The sequence below is a fragment of the Falco peregrinus genome, chromosome 1 (genome assembly GCF_023634155.1).
Source record: "Falco peregrinus isolate bFalPer1 chromosome 1, bFalPer1.pri, whole genome shotgun sequence".
Classification (NCBI taxonomy): domain Eukaryota; kingdom Metazoa; phylum Chordata; class Aves; order Falconiformes; family Falconidae; genus Falco; species Falco peregrinus.
The window spans coordinates 99,917,326-99,936,129 of record NC_073721.1 but is presented as its reverse complement, the minus strand read 5'-3'; the positions used below and the strand labels follow the sequence as shown (position 1 = coordinate 99,936,129).

Sequence of the window (18,804 nt, the reverse complement as noted above, 5' to 3'; positions counted from 1 at the left end):
CAGCCCCTCTGAACAGAGGCTGGAATCTCCGGCTGGGATCAATCAACATGCCCCGGAGGAGCTCACCTGGACTGAAACAACCCCAAAGCAAAGCTGTGATCAATCGATTTCATGGGACCTCAGAAAAAGCTATTACCTCCTTTGCTAGCTTCACTCCATGCTCGTAGGTGAGTGGTTTCTCCTTCATGTAAAGCAGCCGAGCCAAAGTTTTGGGATCATCCCGGAGATCAATCTAGTAGAAAACACACAAGCCCTGTGCTCAGTACTGCCTTGCTGTAATTCTTGAGATGGATATTCATAGCTTTACAAACCCACAGTCATGTCCTTGCATGAGGGCATTTGTCCTCCTCACCTCAGATGGTACTTCAGAAATTAATTGCACATGTATTTGCCTTTTTCTTGTTGTTTTTGTTGTTTTGTTTCTCTGTTTAACAGGAATTAGTTCTCATTGGCAGGTTACCGGGCCACAGCTCAGGTAGCTGCGGTGCGGTAAAGATGCAGTTCTCAATGGCTCTCACAGTGAGTCTTGGAAAGTGTCAGTGGAAGCCTGAGCCCCGCTGGAAGGGGGGGCTGCTGTGAGCCTGCACTGCATCACCTGAAAAACACCCAACAGGCCAGGTAGATGCAGCCCAGTCTGACTGACTTGGAACAAATTCCTTTATTTCCATGGAAAACATCAAAGTGAAGCATCTTGGCATTTCAAACCCACCCGTTTTTCAGAATGTGTGATCCAGAAGGTAATAATTTTGTTTTAAAATGGGTGATTTATATTATTCTATTGTGGAAAACAAAGCCAGTGTTCAGACAACTGGACTTCCATATGGCACGAAAATTTTGGTTTTGACAAGAATTTTTCTCTAACTTGCCTTAGGTTACTGCCCAGTGTTCAGACATTTTCCAGACAGTAGTATCCCTACTTCTCACAGTCTGTAGCCACTCCGTCTCTTGGAAGCAAACCCACACTTAAGGCATTTTTATTTGATTGATAGGATCATGGATTTTAAGGCCAAAATAAAGTGGTTTGATTGTTTAGTCTAACATCCACTATAACACAAGCAGGACAGTGAGTCACTAATTGCAATGTTGATGTAAAAGCACAAAGGGAGGCTATTTCCTTCCCACGTCTCTGTGTAAGTAATTGGGTTAATTGTTCTTATTCTTAAAAATTAGTTTGAAGTTTAGCTTCTGCTTCTGACCACAGGCTTTGACAGAGTTTTTTCCCCTCACTAAAGGCCTGTCAGAAATCTTTTTTTCCCTGTAGGTATTTATGCCTTGTTGCCACAAATCTATATTAATATTCTATTAATATAGAATTGAATAAAAAGATGGGATGAGTTTTGCCAGTTGTGATTAGCATGATGGGACATCTGCATGTTGATTTCCATTCCCAGTCCCTGAGTTTTCCTCTAATGGGAAAGTCTGGCTACGTTTCCCATAAGTTAAATAGGAAACCTTTCCACAAGAGCTCAGCCCCCTGCCACCCCTGGGACGGAGTGGGAGCCCCCTTGCTCTGAAGACCCCCACAATGGCTGGCAGTACCCCAGAGAAGCTTTACCTGTGTTCCTATGAGGACGTAAGGCACGTTGGGCATGCAGACCTTCAGCTCGGGCACCCACTCCTCCTGGACGTTGTGGTACGACGCGGGGTTCACCACTGAGAAGCAGATCAAGAACACGTCCGTGTTGGGGTAGGACAGGGGTCTCAGCTGGTTGTAGTCCTCCTGCCAGGGGGAAACGGCAAGCGTGTTATGGGGTGGGCATAGCTGCAGGTGGGGCCATCACCTTGGCTCTCTATTAGCTGCTCAGCACTGTCCCTCCATGCTCAGCACACTTGTAACCTCTGGGCAGGTGCTGAGGAGGGAATCACCCTTTGTGGGCTAGAGGTGCTGTTTCGTCAGCACCTTTACCCAAAAGAGCTAACACATCTACGCGTTTTGTTTGTGTGTGCATTATCTGTAGTGCTGCTGGTGCAGAGGGTAACGCTGAACAGCGGCTGTCCCTGGTGGAACAGCACAAATTGATCTTGAGGCTGTGTGTACCGGCCTCAGCCCTCTGGCAATGTGGTACCATCCTGGGAAGTATCTGACTGTCACTCCTAGCTGGTGTTTGCTGATGACACACATCTCTAGGGGCTTTGCTGTTAATAGCATGGGCTTTCTATCCCCCCCTCCCCCGGGCATTATAGACATGACCGTATGCAACAAATAGGGTCTGTGGGCTATTTGGTGCTATGGCAGTCATGTGTGGCACGCAGCGATGTGTCAGTCAGCAGAAAACACTCATCGTAAGAACAAAACAGATCAAATCTGGCCTGCAGGGGCCAGGTAAATCACGGGGGATGATACAGTGTTCCCACAGGCCCCGGGCTGGGGAAGGAAAAACATTTTCTCTATGGGCTAGTTGTGAAGAGGGTGAATTTTCAAACAGCTCAAAGCGCAGCTGTGTTATGTCGTGAGCTGGCTTTGATAGCTGAGTTTCAAGGAAGAATTTAGGTCTGTTTTCAGCCTTCAGATGCTGAGAGTGAGCAGAGGTTTTGCAAGCCGTGTGAAAGGGACAGACTGGCTCTTTCTGACAGTGAGAGCGTATGTAGCTGTGTCTGGTGGGTGCTTTTCAATGAAATCTGTTAGAAAATGTCAGTGCAATGAAACAGATGCTTTTACAGGGAATACACCTGTTCTAAAGGCTTTCTTTGAGGGTCCAGAATTAAAAAAGGAGAAAGGAACACAAAGTTGGAGTGTAGAAAATGATAATACATGTCAAGCCTGACTGAGACCTAGGTCTTTACTTTATCGTTTCTGCATTCTAGGCAAGCCTCAAATCTCTGCAGTATGGTCACTTTTGGTTATAATGGTATAAAAATTCAATTGTTGCAGTTTTGCTTTTCAGATAGTGAAAAAATTAATAACTCAATGAAAAGGAGAAAAAAAAAATATCCAGGTGCTATTGCTCAGACTTCAGAACATTTATTTGAGGTAGGGCAAAATGCACCTTGGGGGCAGGAGCAATGCAAGCTGCTGTCTGTCCTGCAGGTGAATATAATGCAATACTGTACCACTGTGTGCCCAGATTAGATGGTGTCTTAATTCAGCCTTGCTTCTGTCTTGCTTTTGTTGGGTCAACAAATGAGAGGGCTTAATTAGGAGTCGAGGCTGATAAATGTTTCTGAAGTCTTTTGTTCACTGAGTAAGTAGTGATAAGATGACCCAGACTACTACTGAATAGACACTAGTTTCTGAAAAATACTAATGGATTGTGCAAAACCAATCTGCTCCAACCTTTTCTAAACAAAACCCTTAATTATTTATTCTGAAAGGAAGTATGAGGCCAAATTTAGCTCTGTCTCATTAAAAAGAAGTTTAAAGAAACATCCTAAATCACAAACAAAATGTTTTGTTTGTCTAACTGACTGTTCCTTGTCCCAAACCCACTTCATCAAGAAGAGTAAATTCCCAGTTCCCACCTCCAGCCCCACAGCCACAGTATTTGGGGCAAAGCCAGAGTATTTGTCAACTGACCTATGTCTTTCCAGTGATGTGAGAAATATTGATCTGAAGAAGGATTTACAAGACAAGCGGAGGTGTTTGGATGTCTCAGCCCCCAAGAGAGTGAAATCTCCGTGTTGAGAGAATGGCAGAAATAAGCCCCTCAGAGATGTTTGTGGGAACATCAGTGATACAGGCCATGAAGAAGCACAGTCGGTGGGAGGAGATTTGTACAAGGCTCTGGGGATGACACCGAGCTCCCAGCAGATGGGTTAATAAAGACAAAGTGGATGCCAAGGTGATGGGATCAACAGAGCAATTACATTATAGAGACAGGTGAGTTTGATATGGATGCTCTGGGTTAGGAAGGACTGGCCTGATTATGCGACATTATTTTAAGCCAGAACATAAAATCTGAGGTTAAGTATGTTTATGCCACCGTCAACACGGGCTGATGCTAAGTGCTTGGCAAAGGCCTTTTCTGTGGTTTTCATTTAATTGCTGCAAATCAGCCGCCTAGAACAGCCACGTGGTGGCAGCAAGCCCTCGAGGAATTGTGATTTAGGATTTTTTTGGGAAAAAAATTGGCTAAATACAACCAGTTTCAATATTCCAGATGTGCATATTTAGAGGGGCTGGAACTTACTGTACCATTAAAATTACAAACTAAAACCCACAAGCGTTCTGCTTGGCTGTGACAGCTACAGGAGTGTGCATTTCATTTTATTTCGCTTGTTCCTTTGGAATCCCTAGAAAATCCTTTTTCGGGAGGAGTGTTTCTGATTTGAGTTAGCAGCGCAGAGCCTTATATAAACCGTAAGGAAGAGCAGCCACACATCACATAGCAGAGGTCTGGTCTCCTGTCAGGGCACATGGGAGCGTGCATGGACGTGTTGAAGCACAAGCACAAATGTCATGGATAAGGGTTGATCTGGGCTTCTGTATATGCCAGTGTGTGCAGGCTGGCAGGAGCCTCCAAACCCTATCAGACAAGGACCCTGTCTGGGTTCATACCTGCTGTCCAGGAGAAGGCTATAAAACCTTGCAGTGCACTGTTATGGGACGTGGTGCATCAGGATCATCTCTCACTCAGAGATAGTCGAAGTCAAGCAGATAAATACTGTAAAAAAGAGACTGGACATGTGCATGGGTATGGGGCGTATCCAGAGGTGCCGCAGCTATTGAGAGTGGTGTTTGGGAGGGGACATGAGTTCTCATGGCCTTGGACCATAGCTGATCACTAGTTTCCCTAGCTTGTGCTTGAATTTTGCTGCCTGTTATTTAGGGAGCGCAAGGCTTCCCGATTACATTGCTTGGCCACTGGTTTGGCATGGAAATGCCAGCACAGACCTGGTCTGGATGAGTTACCTGCCTGTGACCTGCCTGAGCTGCGCTGCCATCAGCCTTGCAGTGTTCAGGCCCAGAAAGTACAGCAAAACTCGCTTTTTTTATGTTGCTGCCATGCTGATCTCACATACGTTCCCTGCCATGTCAGCCTCTTAAAGCCCTCCACACCTGAGTCCAGCCTGAGGAAAAAAGACCCCTGGTTTTTTCCTCCTAGGACTGTTTGTGCCAGGGATGCAAAAAAACAGATACCCCAGATCTGGGGTCCCTGCCAGCTCTCCCTTTAGGCTGACAGAGGGTCCTGCTGCAGGAGTACATTTTCCAATTGTTATTTCATTAGCGTATGTTTTATAGCATCATAATGTCAAGCGCTATTTTTAGCGATGACTTCACACCAACGCCTTTGGGAAGCCACACAACACAAGGAGAGGGAGGGAGGAAACAACCCAGATGATCTGCCGTTATAGCTTGAGCATGTGGGAAGCATCATCCTTTCAGCCTCCATGGAGATACAATCTAGTCATCCAGAAGTGATTCACGCTCTGAGTTTTGACTGGATGGCCACGTCCTCTGGACCAAGGTCTGAAAGGGAGATCAGCCTGACAAGTTCAAAACGGTGCTTGGAAGCAGGTGGTGCACTGGCTAGTTTGAAGCAGGAGATGGCAAAGTGACTGTAGAGGAATGGATGGAGGGGTGAAGTTTGTCAAAGAGACAGATTTGTGTTCCTTCTGGCTCAGGAGGACAAATGAGAGGATGTGTTGCTGAGGAAATGGGTGGCAGGTGGCAGCCCTACAAAACAAGTAGAAATATTAAGGCGCTGGGTAAAATCTGACTGATACTGAATCTAACTCCAGTCTCACTCGCCTAGGCTCCCAGTGCTGCTGGATCAGGACAGATGTACTCCAGGCTCTGTGCTTGTGAGCACAGAATGGAAGACTGAACATACGTTGAACATGGAACAAGGACTTGGGTCTTATTTTGGGACTGGCTGTTGGATCATCTGTTTGCACCATACGGATAGAAATGATGGATGAACTGTTAGTGCCACTGAGCTAGCTATGAAGTGACCGTTGCTGCCAACAAACCTGTGATAGGAATAAAATGAAAAAAGGTGAAACTCAAAGCATAAAAGCCCCAGTCCTGCTGAGTGCAGGTTTTTTTGGAAATGACAGTCTGTCCTGATGAGGTTTTTGACCTCGCTGCATAATGCTGTAAGGTATATTCTGTAATAAATGGCCTTCTGCAGACAGAAGGGTCTCCTGCATTGTTTTTGCATTTCATAGCAATCAGTCACGGCCAAAGAAAGCACAGCCATGGAGTGCTCCTGAAAGCAAAGCCCTGCACCCAGGACTGTTAGGTCTTAGAGAGTGAAGCAGGGTCCCAAACCTGCTTTCCTCTCCTGCTGCCTCCAGTGCCAGCTGTGACCGGGGGAGCTGGTGGATGTGGGTTCCAACCTTCCCAGACTGGGAAGGAACATGAAACCTGCTCCTTCCCCTCTCAGCAGGTGATTTTCTGCAAGGTTTCTGTACAGATTTTGGTCCTTTATTCTGTCAGTTGCTGGCATTTAGAGGTAGGAGAGGGGAATTTCAATGTGAAAATGTGTTGCTCCCTGTACCCTGTTCTGCCCTTCTGCTGGCAGAGCAAGGCAATGAGAAAAGCTTTCTCCTCCTCTCCAGGTGGTGAAACCAGACCACAGACCAGAACTCTTCTGCAAACTTTTAGTGCAAGCCCGTTGTATCAGACCGTGGACAGTGGAAACAGTAAAGGCATTCTGTATGTAAGTAAGCATGGGGTACAGACTCTCCTGTAATGGACACCCTTCTTCTAGGGGAAGGATGCTGGGGTGGATGCCAGTCTGTCTGGGTTACCATTTAAAAAGCCAATAGATGGTGACTAGTAGGCTGGTGCTGTATTGTATTAGTTTTCTCATCCTGGAAACAGGAATTCTCTGTGTCTTCAATGCCACCATGTGGTAAATTAAGAAAACACTGACTTTATAGAAAATGTTATATTTGCAGTAGGAGGTATGTATATGGGAGGCTGAATATCCTGATCAGGCTTTAGTTTTTTGCTTAGACAAAATTCAGCCCTAGGGATGAGTGCATTTGTGTTTGTTTTATTTCTGAACCAGAATTAAATCTCTGTGTAGAGAAAAAAAGGAGAAGGTCAGTAGTTCAACTATTACAACTCACAACAGATTGTTAATATTTGTTAAAAATCCCCTGCGAACAGCACAAACAACAAACCCCAGTATACGGTAGTAACAAACCAACCACGGGAAAGGAAAATTATAGATGTTTTGCAGTAAGTTACCTGCCCTGCAGTGTCGTAAAGTCCCAGCAAGTGTTGTTGTCCTCCCACAGTCACAGTTACTGGAAGAGAGAAACAAAAGATGCTGTTTATGCACAAGCCAGTGGCCTCATTTTTTTTGGTGTTTTAATCCTAAAATGCCAATAGACCTTTGTGCTAGACACATTAACATGTGTCTTAAAATGTGCATCCTAAACCAAGCCATCTATTCAACTGAAACTGAAGGCAACCTAAGGTCACAACAAAAGCAAGTCCTTTATGCCAAGCTCTTATTTTTTTACAGACAGCCAAGAGTGATGAAGTGCACACACTGCTGCTATCACGGATCCAGAGATCGGAGGACATTTGCTTCTGTCTCTGCAGCCACCAGCTGAACCCCATGATGTGCTAGGACTTGAAAGCACAGAATTCCTGCTTCCTCACCATGAGCATTGGGGTAGGTTTGTCATGGATCATTGAGAGCTTTTTTTTAAAATTATTTTATTTCTTCCAGGCTGTGAAATGATGAAGCATTCAGCAGTGGCTGGTGTTTGGTGGGTCTCAGTGGAGGCACACTGCCTTTTGGGCAACGTGTCCTGTCCTGTATCATGCAACTGCAGGTCAAGCGACAGTGCTTAATATGTGCAGCTCTGTGGTTGACATTTCAAAGGACAGGGAGTGAGAGGAGTACTAGTATTTGCAAAGATGTTGAACAGATTCTGTTGCAAATGGAGGAAAACATGGCTTAGTTCATTGATTGCACTCAGAATGTTTACTGCTTTAGTAGAATTCAGTTTGAACTTCATTTTGAGCCCATCAACATTGATGAAGATGTTTTCTCATTGCCTTTGGATGAACCCCATTATTAGCTGGTCCCTGTAATCAGTGTTATTTCGTATAAAGGGTACGATCTGTGTTAATGACATTTAGTTAACCAGTTAATCTGCTTAAGTCATTACTATTCAACTGGAAAGAAAGGCGGGGGGAATCCAGTTCCACCCATTAGTCAACAGGAAGACTTTAAACATTCATCGGGAAGATTACTCAAAATAATCGTATTCTTGCAGCCTGTGGACTATTACTTTTTTTAAGCACAAGGGCAAACAGATGGAATGAACATAGAGCTATGGCTGGGGTAGGGGGGGCTAAGACTGGTGCCCATCGGCTGATCATAACTTGCAATTAATGAGGGCTGGGCAAGATTAATAGTTACTTTTGTCAAAGAGGAGGCTTGAAAACATCATACAGGTTCTTGCTGATTTTTTTAAAAGTGATAATACTTTTGCAGGAGAAAAACATCTAGCAGTTTATAGAAGTTAATAGCTCCTGCACTGGGGAGCAATGTCCTGTTTGATATCTCTTAGACTTGAAGTCTCTGTCAGCGTGGTTGGACAGACTGATTATTCAGCAGCTTTACTTGCTTGCAAAGTGACACGGTGATTTTGCTAGCATCTATACAGAACAAAACTGACACCCTGAAAGTACAAAGGCTCAGCGAGGACCAGATTTGCTGATGAGAGCAGAACAGGCTGTGTTCACCTGCTGCTGGGGCTGCCTTGTGATGTACAGGGGAAAGGGGAGACGGGAAACGGGCCAAGAGCCATCCTCCCACTCCTCAGTTCAGAAGGTGGCTGGTACATAGTGCAGCATCCTGGGGAGCTCCAGATGGGGCTAGCTGTTGAACATGAATGTCCATGGGTGGGAGACCCCAGGGAAGGGGTACCGAGGTGGGTAGATGGGTACCAACACAGGCAGGAGACAGTCCAGATGACCCATCCCCTTCCTTCAACCTGACTTGAATAAAACAATTTCAACTAAACTTTCCCAGAACCCTGCTTTTTAACTTTTTGTGGTGCAGGGAGTCTCAAAATATCCCAGTAGAAGTATGAGCTGTGTAAGTCTGCTGACAAGACACTTGCTTTTCTTAGCTCCCTTCTCAGAAGCAGTAGGGGCCACAGGTGGTCCTGCACAGCTTACCAGAAGCAGCTGGGAGGTGTGGGGTTTTTTTCCAGTTATGGCCTTGGCCAGCCTTCAATCTGTCCTTGTGCCAAGAAGTGCAGGAGCCAGACCTGTTCCGCTGATTTTACTTTGCTCAAGGACCAACTGTGGGAAGATGCGCCCTTCAGCTGAAGGCAATTTTCCAGCTGCGGTGTGTTAGCCACATGGTGCTCAGCTGGCCAAGGTGGTGTTTAGGGCTGCACGTGAACATCAGTTGCACTGTCAGTCCTTGACTGAACTTGTATGGGATCTGCAGAGCACCTCCAAAGCGGGTTGCCCGTAGGACAGCTGTGTGGCCATGGGGTGCATGGAGGTGCAGGTGATCTAATGTGTCTGATGAATCTGAAGAGACATTTGCCATGCGTCTGTACTGGCATAGTTATCCAGCTTTTACGTGTCGTGCTGGCTAACTCTGAGTGCAGGCAAACTGAGCTGGGTCCTGCTTACAAAGATCAGCTCAGGTCTTCAGTGTTTAAAAAACGTACAAGTTGCACTAAGATTTTCCCTGTCCAGCCTTGGGCTGCTGTGAAATTTTGCTGGCCCATCTCTTGGTGGCACCTGACAGAGCTAGTCTGGCAAAAAGCCCTGGTGCAGACACAAATTGCTGCCTTGTTCCAGTAGTTAATATGGTTTGGAGATAAGCTGTTGGGGTAGAGGTCCAGCCCGTCTGCAGTACACTATGCTCTGCCAGAAGGATATGCTGCAGCTGCTCCTAAACTGTTGTCTGTGCTCTGGAGTCCATGAAGTCACGGCGGGTATTTTGCAATAGGTCTGTGAAGCCACACATTGAATAGTTGGTGATAGTTTCTACAGTTCAGTTTGGCTTCTTGGTGATCCCTGGGAAATACCGAGGGGGTATAAAGAGGCTGGTGGTGTTCCACCATTACTCTTTACATACACAAGGGCTAAGAAATGCAAGGGCTTTTGGAAAAATACACCCTGACTCTACCCAGCTTGCACATTACATTTTAATACTTATAGCATCCTACCTGTTACAGGTTCTGCTGTGACTTTCTGGGCGGTGCCACTCAAATATTTTTCCTTTTTCTCTTTTTTTCTTTTCTCTTTTCTTCCACTTTGACTTTTTCTTTTCCCCATCAACCTTTAATTTGCCTTTCTTCTTGTCAAATATTCTAATCTGTCTCATCATCAGAAGCTATCCTTCCTGTGCACATCACCTCTCTAAGTTTACAGCTACCATCCCAGCAAAACTGTTTTCTTGGGTAAACTTCAGCAACAGGCAAACTGCTGTCTCTGGATTCCTGGCTTTGCATGCAGTGGGGACCAGATGTCTCACACTGACAACGCAAATAATCACTGGCTTTTGAAACAGCCGTGTCTAGATTAATACATTGGTGCTGAAATTTCCACCACGCTTTCATGCAGGCAAAACAGATGTCAAAATAAATGGGTTTTGCCTATGAAAACATCATGGTATTTTTATACTAAGGGTGTATCAGTCTGCCTCCATCAGGCAAAGAGCTGTTCAACATGTCCTCTTGGTAGGTTTTTATGAGCTAAGATTGCTCTGCTAGATTTGTAGGCCTTACTTTTGGCTTTATCTCGGTTTACTTTTACTTACCCTGCTACTATCTTTTCCTGTTCTCTCAGTGGCCGAGGCTATGGGAAGCCAACATGGAATTCCCTCCCAGTCACTGGGGCAATGTAGGTTCCTTTACGGGCTTGTGAACTCAGCTTTATGAGCAGTCTTGGATAACAAGATAAATGCGAACTCTCCTTGCCGTTTAGTGGCTATATTGATAGATTGATGAAGCACTGAAATGGCATGGCCTTTAACACCAAGTGCAGTGGGGGCGGCAATAAAATGTGGCTGAATACTTGCACAGTCCTGGTTCTCCTTTAGCTCCAGTCAGAGCTGCATCAGACGATGCAACAGGGCAGATGTTTTCTCCCCTTCACTGGTGGTTTTAACCAAGTGCACGATGTATAAAACAGCAACGCTTTTAAAATGTTAGCTAGATTATAAATTAGTTGGGTATTGCTAGTTTGCATAAGGATTTTAGATCACCACTAGGGCTTTGTCACAGTCCTTGTGCCTGGTAATGAGGCTCAACACAGAGCTCTGAAACATGTTGTCCCGCTTGAAGACCACAGTAAAAAGGCAAGGTGCTAGGTGGAGTTATTGTGTGGGCTGGGTCTGGTGTGTGGACCATGAACTGGTCTGAGCTGGGAGCTCTGTTTTTAAATAAGTGGTTACTTCCTGTTCCTGGGGACAATACGACAATTTTTGTTGATGTTCTTGTTGCCCAGATTGCCCCAGATCCACCTGTCAATGGCCAGTCTTTGCCAAAACCTTCCCCCCCTGTGTTTTATTTGCTCACAGCAAAGCCCTGGCAACCTTGTGGGACTGAAACGTACCCCTGGAAGAGCCCTTCAGCCACACAACAGCGATGTTCATGGTCTGCGCTAACAGAAAGGGGACACAAACTGGCTGCTGCCCTCCCAGAATTTCTTGTGTTTGATTAATAGTGCAAAGCAACATGCGTCTCTAGTCTGACACCGAACTAGGATGCAATAGCTCAGACACGCTTAGCTGTGGTACCGGAGAGCGGACATGCACAGCATGGGGAATTTTTCAGTGCCTGTGAAGAAGTGCTTGCAGAAACAAATGACTTTGAAATCACTAGCCAGAATGTACACAATAGCTTAGGCTATGTCTAACGTGATACCACATGGGAGAAGTCATCTATTTATTCTAGTGCCTTCCTGCCAACAAATTAAGGTTCAGCTGCTTTGAAGACTGATGCCAAGAGCCTGACAACAAGTAGGGGTGGTAGCACCTGCCTGGATGGAAAAGCTTTCTCATTTTTTTGGACAAATTAGTCTGTGTCAAACCTCACACTTTCACAAGGGCCACCTTCTGCCCTTGTCAGCAAGCTCTGAGTATTAAGTTTGTGCTTTTGTCTGTTCATCATGATTATGTGTACTAGATGCATGCTACTTAACACAGACTAATGGCCACCAGTATAAGATAAGAACAACAGCAATTCCAGGTGATCTGCTGGCAGAAAAAGTGCCCAAGTCTGTTTCTTTTCCAAATAGGAAGGTGGGTAAAATCAGAAAATGGACAAAAGAACAGGTTTTGGTCAGCTGCAGTAGAGTTTAGATGGAAGATTTGGGTTCTTACTGCTTTAAGTGATGGGTAGACACTTGACCAATATTTTCATTTCTAGATGGAAATGAAACGTGTGCCTCATAGATCTCCTTTCACTTTCAAAGGTGCTTGTTCATGCAGGCCTCACTCCAGGAGGAGCAGTACTGTTTTAAACTCTTGGCTTCAGCTTGTGCCCAGTTTCACAGTGCTACTTCACACCAAACTTCTTGGCTCCTGCATATTTGGCAGGTGAAGCTCTACGTGAAACGGTAACTGGGTCTGATCAGTGTTTTACTACAGATCAGATACTAAGGAGGGAGGATAGCAGTGAGAAATGAACTGAGACATGTTTTTGTCTTTAAAATACATATGCACACACATATACAAACACATCTTTTATGTATACACAATACACACATTTATTTATTTTTCCAGTTTCTGGTTGAACAAAATTTTCAGTTGTAGAATGACATAGTTTGCTTTGGCTTGGGGCATCCTAATCAAGGACCTGAATTCACAAAGTAACATAGATCTTATTGGCAAAATAGTGGGTGAACCGCTTCATGCTCAGTGGCAGGGACTGGAGCCACAGGTCATCTTGGAGGACTAGAGCAGCTCCCAGGGAGGTGAGAACTGAGTGTCCTCCTCACCCTCACAGTAAAAGGAGAAGATGATACACCCTCTTCCCTGTGAGTATGCCCTGAATCTGCTGCAACACCAGCCTATACAATCAGAAAATCAGAACATTTTCAGCAATGCCAGAACCATTCGTTCCCAGTTTCTTCTGTGTTCTTTACCGGAATTACTGTCAAGTTAATTATATAAAGAACAGAAACCACCTGCAGTTATGATGGGGTTTTTTTGTGCTTTCCTCAGCACAGATTTGAGGTGTAAGTTGAACTGCTTAGAAGGGGGCTCCAGTCAATGATTTCCCTGGGAAGTTCGACTCTCTCTCTGACAATCATCTTTGCAAGGCATGATTCAAGTCCAGACTATATCTTTAAAAGCAAATGCATTATCTGTAGACTGCAGCAAATGCCAGGGTGTCTCAGGGACCTCCATTCCTTCCTCTGGCACTTTCAGAGTGATTTTTGTGAAGCGATCAATATACTGACTGCAGTGTGTTCTCAAGCAGCTGATATCCCTGGGGATACTGACAATGTTTGCTTGCTGGGTAATATTTTCCTTCCTTCCTGAATGTAGTTTCATGAAAGATTTTGTAATGAACTGGGAATCTCCCTCCCCTTCACAGATGTCTTCTGCTCTCTGGGGCTTACCCCAGGCAGGACAGGAGTGTTTTTGTAGGAGTTTGTTTGAAGAACGATTTTAAAAATCTTGTTTATAAATGGTCTTCTTTTTGTACTGCAGAGCTCCTAAAAAGGGGTCTCTGTAGCTGGAATGTGAGGATCCCTGTTGCATTTCAACTAGGGACTGAAACTCAAACATGCCTCAAAGACATTTGGATCTCTCATTTCCTTTGGTTCCCATAATGGTCGGGCATCTAACCGAACTGAAGCTACATATCCCAGGCTTTAAGAAACAGCAGCTTTGAATATTCATCAGGAGAACAAAGTAAAGGTGGGCAGTGCATTTCTGTAGCACCTGCTAAGTGCTTCAGGTGCATTTCTGAATCTTATTTTGGGTCATATTTGTGTTCAGAAATATCTTTCTTTGGCTGATCCAGGTGAAGAAAATACGGATAGGGCTGCCAGAAATTAATCTCTCACATGCTGGTTTGATTTTGGTTGTGTCAGTGCCTGGGGAACTTATTTTAGCTGCTGTGGACCAATCTTCAGAAGTTACGCTGCTACAGCTGAAGCTGGGAAGACTCAGGACATCTGCAGATGAAAGCCCTGGGGATGCTACGGTCTGGCAGCCACCAGAGGAAGCCAGTCAAGAAAAGAGTAAGCAAGACCTTAATGACATGTCCCCATCTTTCAGGCCAGGAATGACAATCAGCTTGGCTGAGCTCTAATGGCTATTTACCACTTGAGCTAGAAGGCTGCCCTAGCAGCGTTTCTCCTTGGAAATACTCGGGAACATTTTGCTTTGACTGAACGCACTGCTACAACACCGTGTGTCCAGCACAGCCTGGGCGACAAGAGCTGGTGTTACACAGGACCCTTGACTCACCCAGTGCCCCATGACTCAAGCCTGGGCCATTTGTCACTTCCACGCGGAAGGGTCATCTCCAGGAAGTGGAGTCACACGTTGCTCACGGCGTGTTCCCCCATCTCCTCCTTCATGGCAAACTCTGATGACAGCCGAAGTGATTCTCTGCCTCAGACTTATCCTGCAGCTTAACTACATTCTTTCTGAAAGGAAAATCCAAAGCATGCTATTTTGCCCTGTAATTGGCCTAAGTACTGCGCTTTAGATGTAAATTGTACTAAATATGCCTTTAACTGCTCCTGTATTCACCTACCACTAGTTTGCACAGGCCCCGGAGAGTCAGTACGTATCAAAAGAAGGGCTCTGAGTAAGCCTCACCTTTTCTGTCACCTCATCAATGGCTGAGATCAATGTTCTGCTGAGCAAATACTCTTGCCCATCTGATATTTACAATATCTGAAAAACATTTCCAGTCTGGTCCCCGCGGTGGGAGCACAGAGAGGCCTCTGGGCCTGGGATTCAGCTGATTTCACTCAGTGTAGCTCTTGGTCTAATGAGGTGGTGAGGAATTCGTTGCTTTGTCTTTAGGCCACAGGCATTTAGTGATTTTAAAGCCAGATAGGATTCATAGCATCATTTATTCTGCTCTAAATAGCTCATCTAGTGTCTTCCTACAAGGCATCTTGTTCTTATATCATTCTTGTAGCTCTTTTCCAAATTCTTTTCAAGCAGTCGCTATGACCAGCCAGTGTGGTCTAGCAATGGTTTCATTATCAATCTAGCCAGAGGTAACATGGCTTTCCTATTTCTACCTGTCATCCCTCAATGGCTGATCTAAAGCTCACGTTGGTTGATTATTCCCGTTATTTAATGAGTCTGGCAGTACTTCATGCTTTCCTTCAGGCCAAGGTCAAGTCATTCTTGGTTTTTGTGTTTGTAAGCTTCTTTATTTCTTTTTAACTCTGTGGTTGTATGGAAAATCTGGAGACTGTAACGCAAATGCCCACTTGAAGGCATCTCAAGAAAGGCCAGGCAAACAGTCACACTCCTGCAACGCTCTCATGGCATGGAAGTCAATGTTGAAGACTTTTGGAAGTCTGGGATTGACTATGCAGAGACAAGCTTTTTCGGCAGGGTGTTTCAGTACTTCTGGAAGCATCAGAGAAGTGATATATAAACAGTTCCCAATGTTTCCTTTCCAGACATCCCTCCACTGCCTCTAGTGATTGCTCTTCACCTTGGACTCCTGTTTCTTGTGTGTGGCAAGGGGTGATCCCTCCCCTCTGCCTCATCCATACAGGTTTGAGGATCCCAGTGGAACTGGTGGGAAAATGCCCAACCCTGAGTCGCGTTACCACTGCGCTGGGGAAGCAGGCTGACACCGAACAACAGCTCTGTTGTCCCATTCTGCAACAGGAATAGATTCATCTAGACATTGTCATCCTACAGGAAGATTCATGACCTGCACTATGTGCTTTTTAGCATCTTGAGAGGAAAAAGGCTGCAGCCCTCCACTGATGGCTAGTTGCTATGCAGAGACATTTTTATTCAAGCAGATGATACGAAATGCTGTTAGTCTTTCAAAATGTGTTGAGAAGTCAGACTTCAGCACTGGCCAGCTTACATGACAAAGAACACAAAAGCAGTGGAGGTCAATTAGGAAGACTGAGCAGAATGAATCTGGTCCAGAAACAGATGACAGAGAATGGAAATTCCCAAAGCTTTCAGAACAAGCAACACTAACATGAGCCAGCTTCTTCCCAGTTTAGGACATTACTTATAGACAGCATGAATGAAGTTGATTTATCGCAATCATTGACCTCATTGTTTGTAAAATCAGCACTGGAGGATTTACCCGGCATCTCAGTGAGTTATTGCTGTGCTAATCAATCCTTGAGCAAATTCAACTTTGCTGATAGCAGAGTCCAAGAAACCTTGGGGTCTCTGCAAGAAAGGCTGTGCCCAGTTTCTCCAGTAATACAGTCCTGAGGGAGCTCTTGGGACCTCAACATTGTGCAAAGCTGTGCTAGATGGAAAAGGCTAACGTGATTATAGCACTTGGGGAATTGAAGAACAATTGGCATTGTGCTTAAGAGAGCATTTTGTTAGATTTCATTCTGTCTTAAATAGAGGGCTGTGCACTGCAGCAGGCTGGGAGGTGCTTCCTGAGGATTTCGGCTCCCCGCGCACCAGCAGCTGTCCCCATGGAAGGCAGTTCTGCTCCTCAGTTAGAAGCTAATAACAACTGCCTAGGTAAATGCGCTATATTTGCGGGGCAAATAGACTCTGATATGTGTCTTTCAATGATAATCTAACTGAGGGTCTTTTTAATCTCTAGTGAAAGTAATAGCACTAAATCCATTCAAATGCTACACAGAGGAAAAAATGTAGCATTAAGTAATATAAATAGATAGAACCTGAACATATTATTAAAAATATTATGGTTTTTCCTAAATAATTAAGAATATTAGATACCTTCTTAATCCTGAGTGACAGCGAAGTGCCCTTCCTGAGACCATGTGATTGTCTGTGGTATTGAGATGAATGAAAGAACAAAACTTTGGCTGTGACTGTTGTGTAAGCCCATGCAAAAACCGAAAGGCAGCACGTAGATAATTTTCTATATTTTTAGCTCTACTCAATATTTTTGAGGCTTCCATCACCATAGCACAGTATCTAGGAATGTCTGTTTTCTGGTACTGGGTTTATGACTCGAATCAAGAGCAAAGGTGGCAGAGCTTTGAGATTATTAAAGAGTGACTGATAATTGGAGTAATCTTATTAGTATTTTAACTAGATGTGCTGTCCTGACCTACAAAAGACCAGGTACTATGGCATTTTCAGTTTATTTTAACTGGCTCTTTAAATTAACTGTTTACTGAAACCTAATTGTGAAGAACGTATTAGCAGTCTCCTAACAGTGATGCCGAGATCATAGTGAGCAGAGCAAGGAGTGTGAGTTTTACTCCAAGGAGATCAAGTGAGAATAAAGGGAGCCTTTGACCATTTGCCTGGCTCCTCTCTCCTGCCTGTGTAAGGCAAAATTCGTTCTTCCAGCTCTGCTGAGTGCTGGGGAAAAGACTATCTCCAAAGTTATGTCAAGCATCTGGTTATCCGGGAAACATGAGTCTTGGTAAATAACATCAGAATAAATGCAAGATCAGTAGCAAAATGAGACAAATTTCACTGAAATGTGCCCAGGCAATACACAGGGTGTTTCCAGAGCATGGGAGGACAGGGCTGCCTGTGTGGCTGGGGGAAAGCAAGCTCTCCACTGTTATTCTGGTACTGCTCGAGGATCAGAGCTAGGGTGTGTTTGTTTGTTTGTTTGTTTTCTTTTTCTGGGAAGGGAGCAGAAAGCAGTGTGGAGAGACAGTACTGTCTGACAGCATTGGCTCTTTGCTGTGACAGTCTCTTCCTAAAACCTGTGGCAATCTGCCTTGGTCTGGGTTAGGTGGCAGTGGGAGCAGGTAGTGCTGATGGAAGGGCACAAAATTGCTGCTATGCAGTGAATGGGTTGTCCTTGCTGTGGGCTGGATCTTCAGGTGATGGAGTAGCTGTAACACAGGCACATGTACTGGCAGAAGGCCCTGTGCTCTTAACTCGACAGAGTCCCAGATTCTTGGTGAGAAACAGACTTCAGCAAAAGCATTTTAGTCTTCAGTGGCTACAACTTTAGTGCATTGAATTCGCTGAGGACTTTGAAGCTGAAAATTTAGGAGCTTTCATTTCTTGCGTTCCTGAAGAGTTCCTAGCTAAGAGTGGCTGAGGCCAGATAGTCTGTGCTGGCCATACTGGTTCTCAGTATCACCCCACATTAATCGGTGTTGGTAACTGTGGTAGAACAGCCAAAAGGAATGAGGGGCATGGAATGAAGATGGACCTGTCCTGGATGCTGGATCAGAGTGGGAGAGAGACGTTACCCAGCAGCATCATTAGCACTACAGCTTGCAGCGCACTATGGCACATCCCCCTGCTGCTGGACGTGATTCAGGGGAGAAATGGCTTCTGTGGTCACCAGCATCTTCAACAAAAAGTACAGATGCCAAAGCTAGAAAGGAAGAAAAATTATGATACAGAAGGGAACAGAAGTGTGTTGTCCGTAAGAACCTGATGTTAGGGGAAAAATGATTGATGTGCTGGAATATAAACCAGGAAGCAGCCACTAGCTTGGCTGCTGTGTAAAGAGCCTGGCTCTCCTATTCCTTACATTCAGGTGCCAGGCAAGCTGACCGGGAGCTAATGTAAAGATGAGGCTAGTGATGGGCCAAGGTGTTTTGGGTGCTGCATTTGGGCACAGACCCATGGTGTGTGTGTGTGTTCCAGGTGTTGCTGTGTGCCTTTGAGCAAGGCATCTGCGGTCAGACCTGCTCTCCGGCTCGGAGAGCAGAGCGGTGCCTCGGGCGTATTCCAGAATTATGGTAGGGTAGCTTAAAATAGCATCTGATCCTCTGATCTGCGAACC

General features: G+C 45.1%; 1 protein-coding gene across 1 annotated transcript in view; it reads right to left on the bottom strand.

Annotated features, from left to right (window-relative positions):
- The window catches only part of RHOJ (ras homolog family member J), a 62,923-nt gene that overhangs the window by 9,693 nt on the left and 34,426 nt on the right, over positions 1 to 18,804 (bottom strand). Inside the window, exons 2-4 of the mRNA XM_005241808.3 lie at positions 7,139 to 7,197; positions 1,556 to 1,720; positions 137 to 232 (exon numbers count right to left, since the gene is read on the bottom strand). Coding sequence (XP_005241865.1) covers positions 137 to 232; positions 1,556 to 1,720; positions 7,139 to 7,197 — 320 coding nt within the window. The remainder of the gene's footprint in view (positions 1 to 136; positions 233 to 1,555; positions 1,721 to 7,138; positions 7,198 to 18,804) is intronic.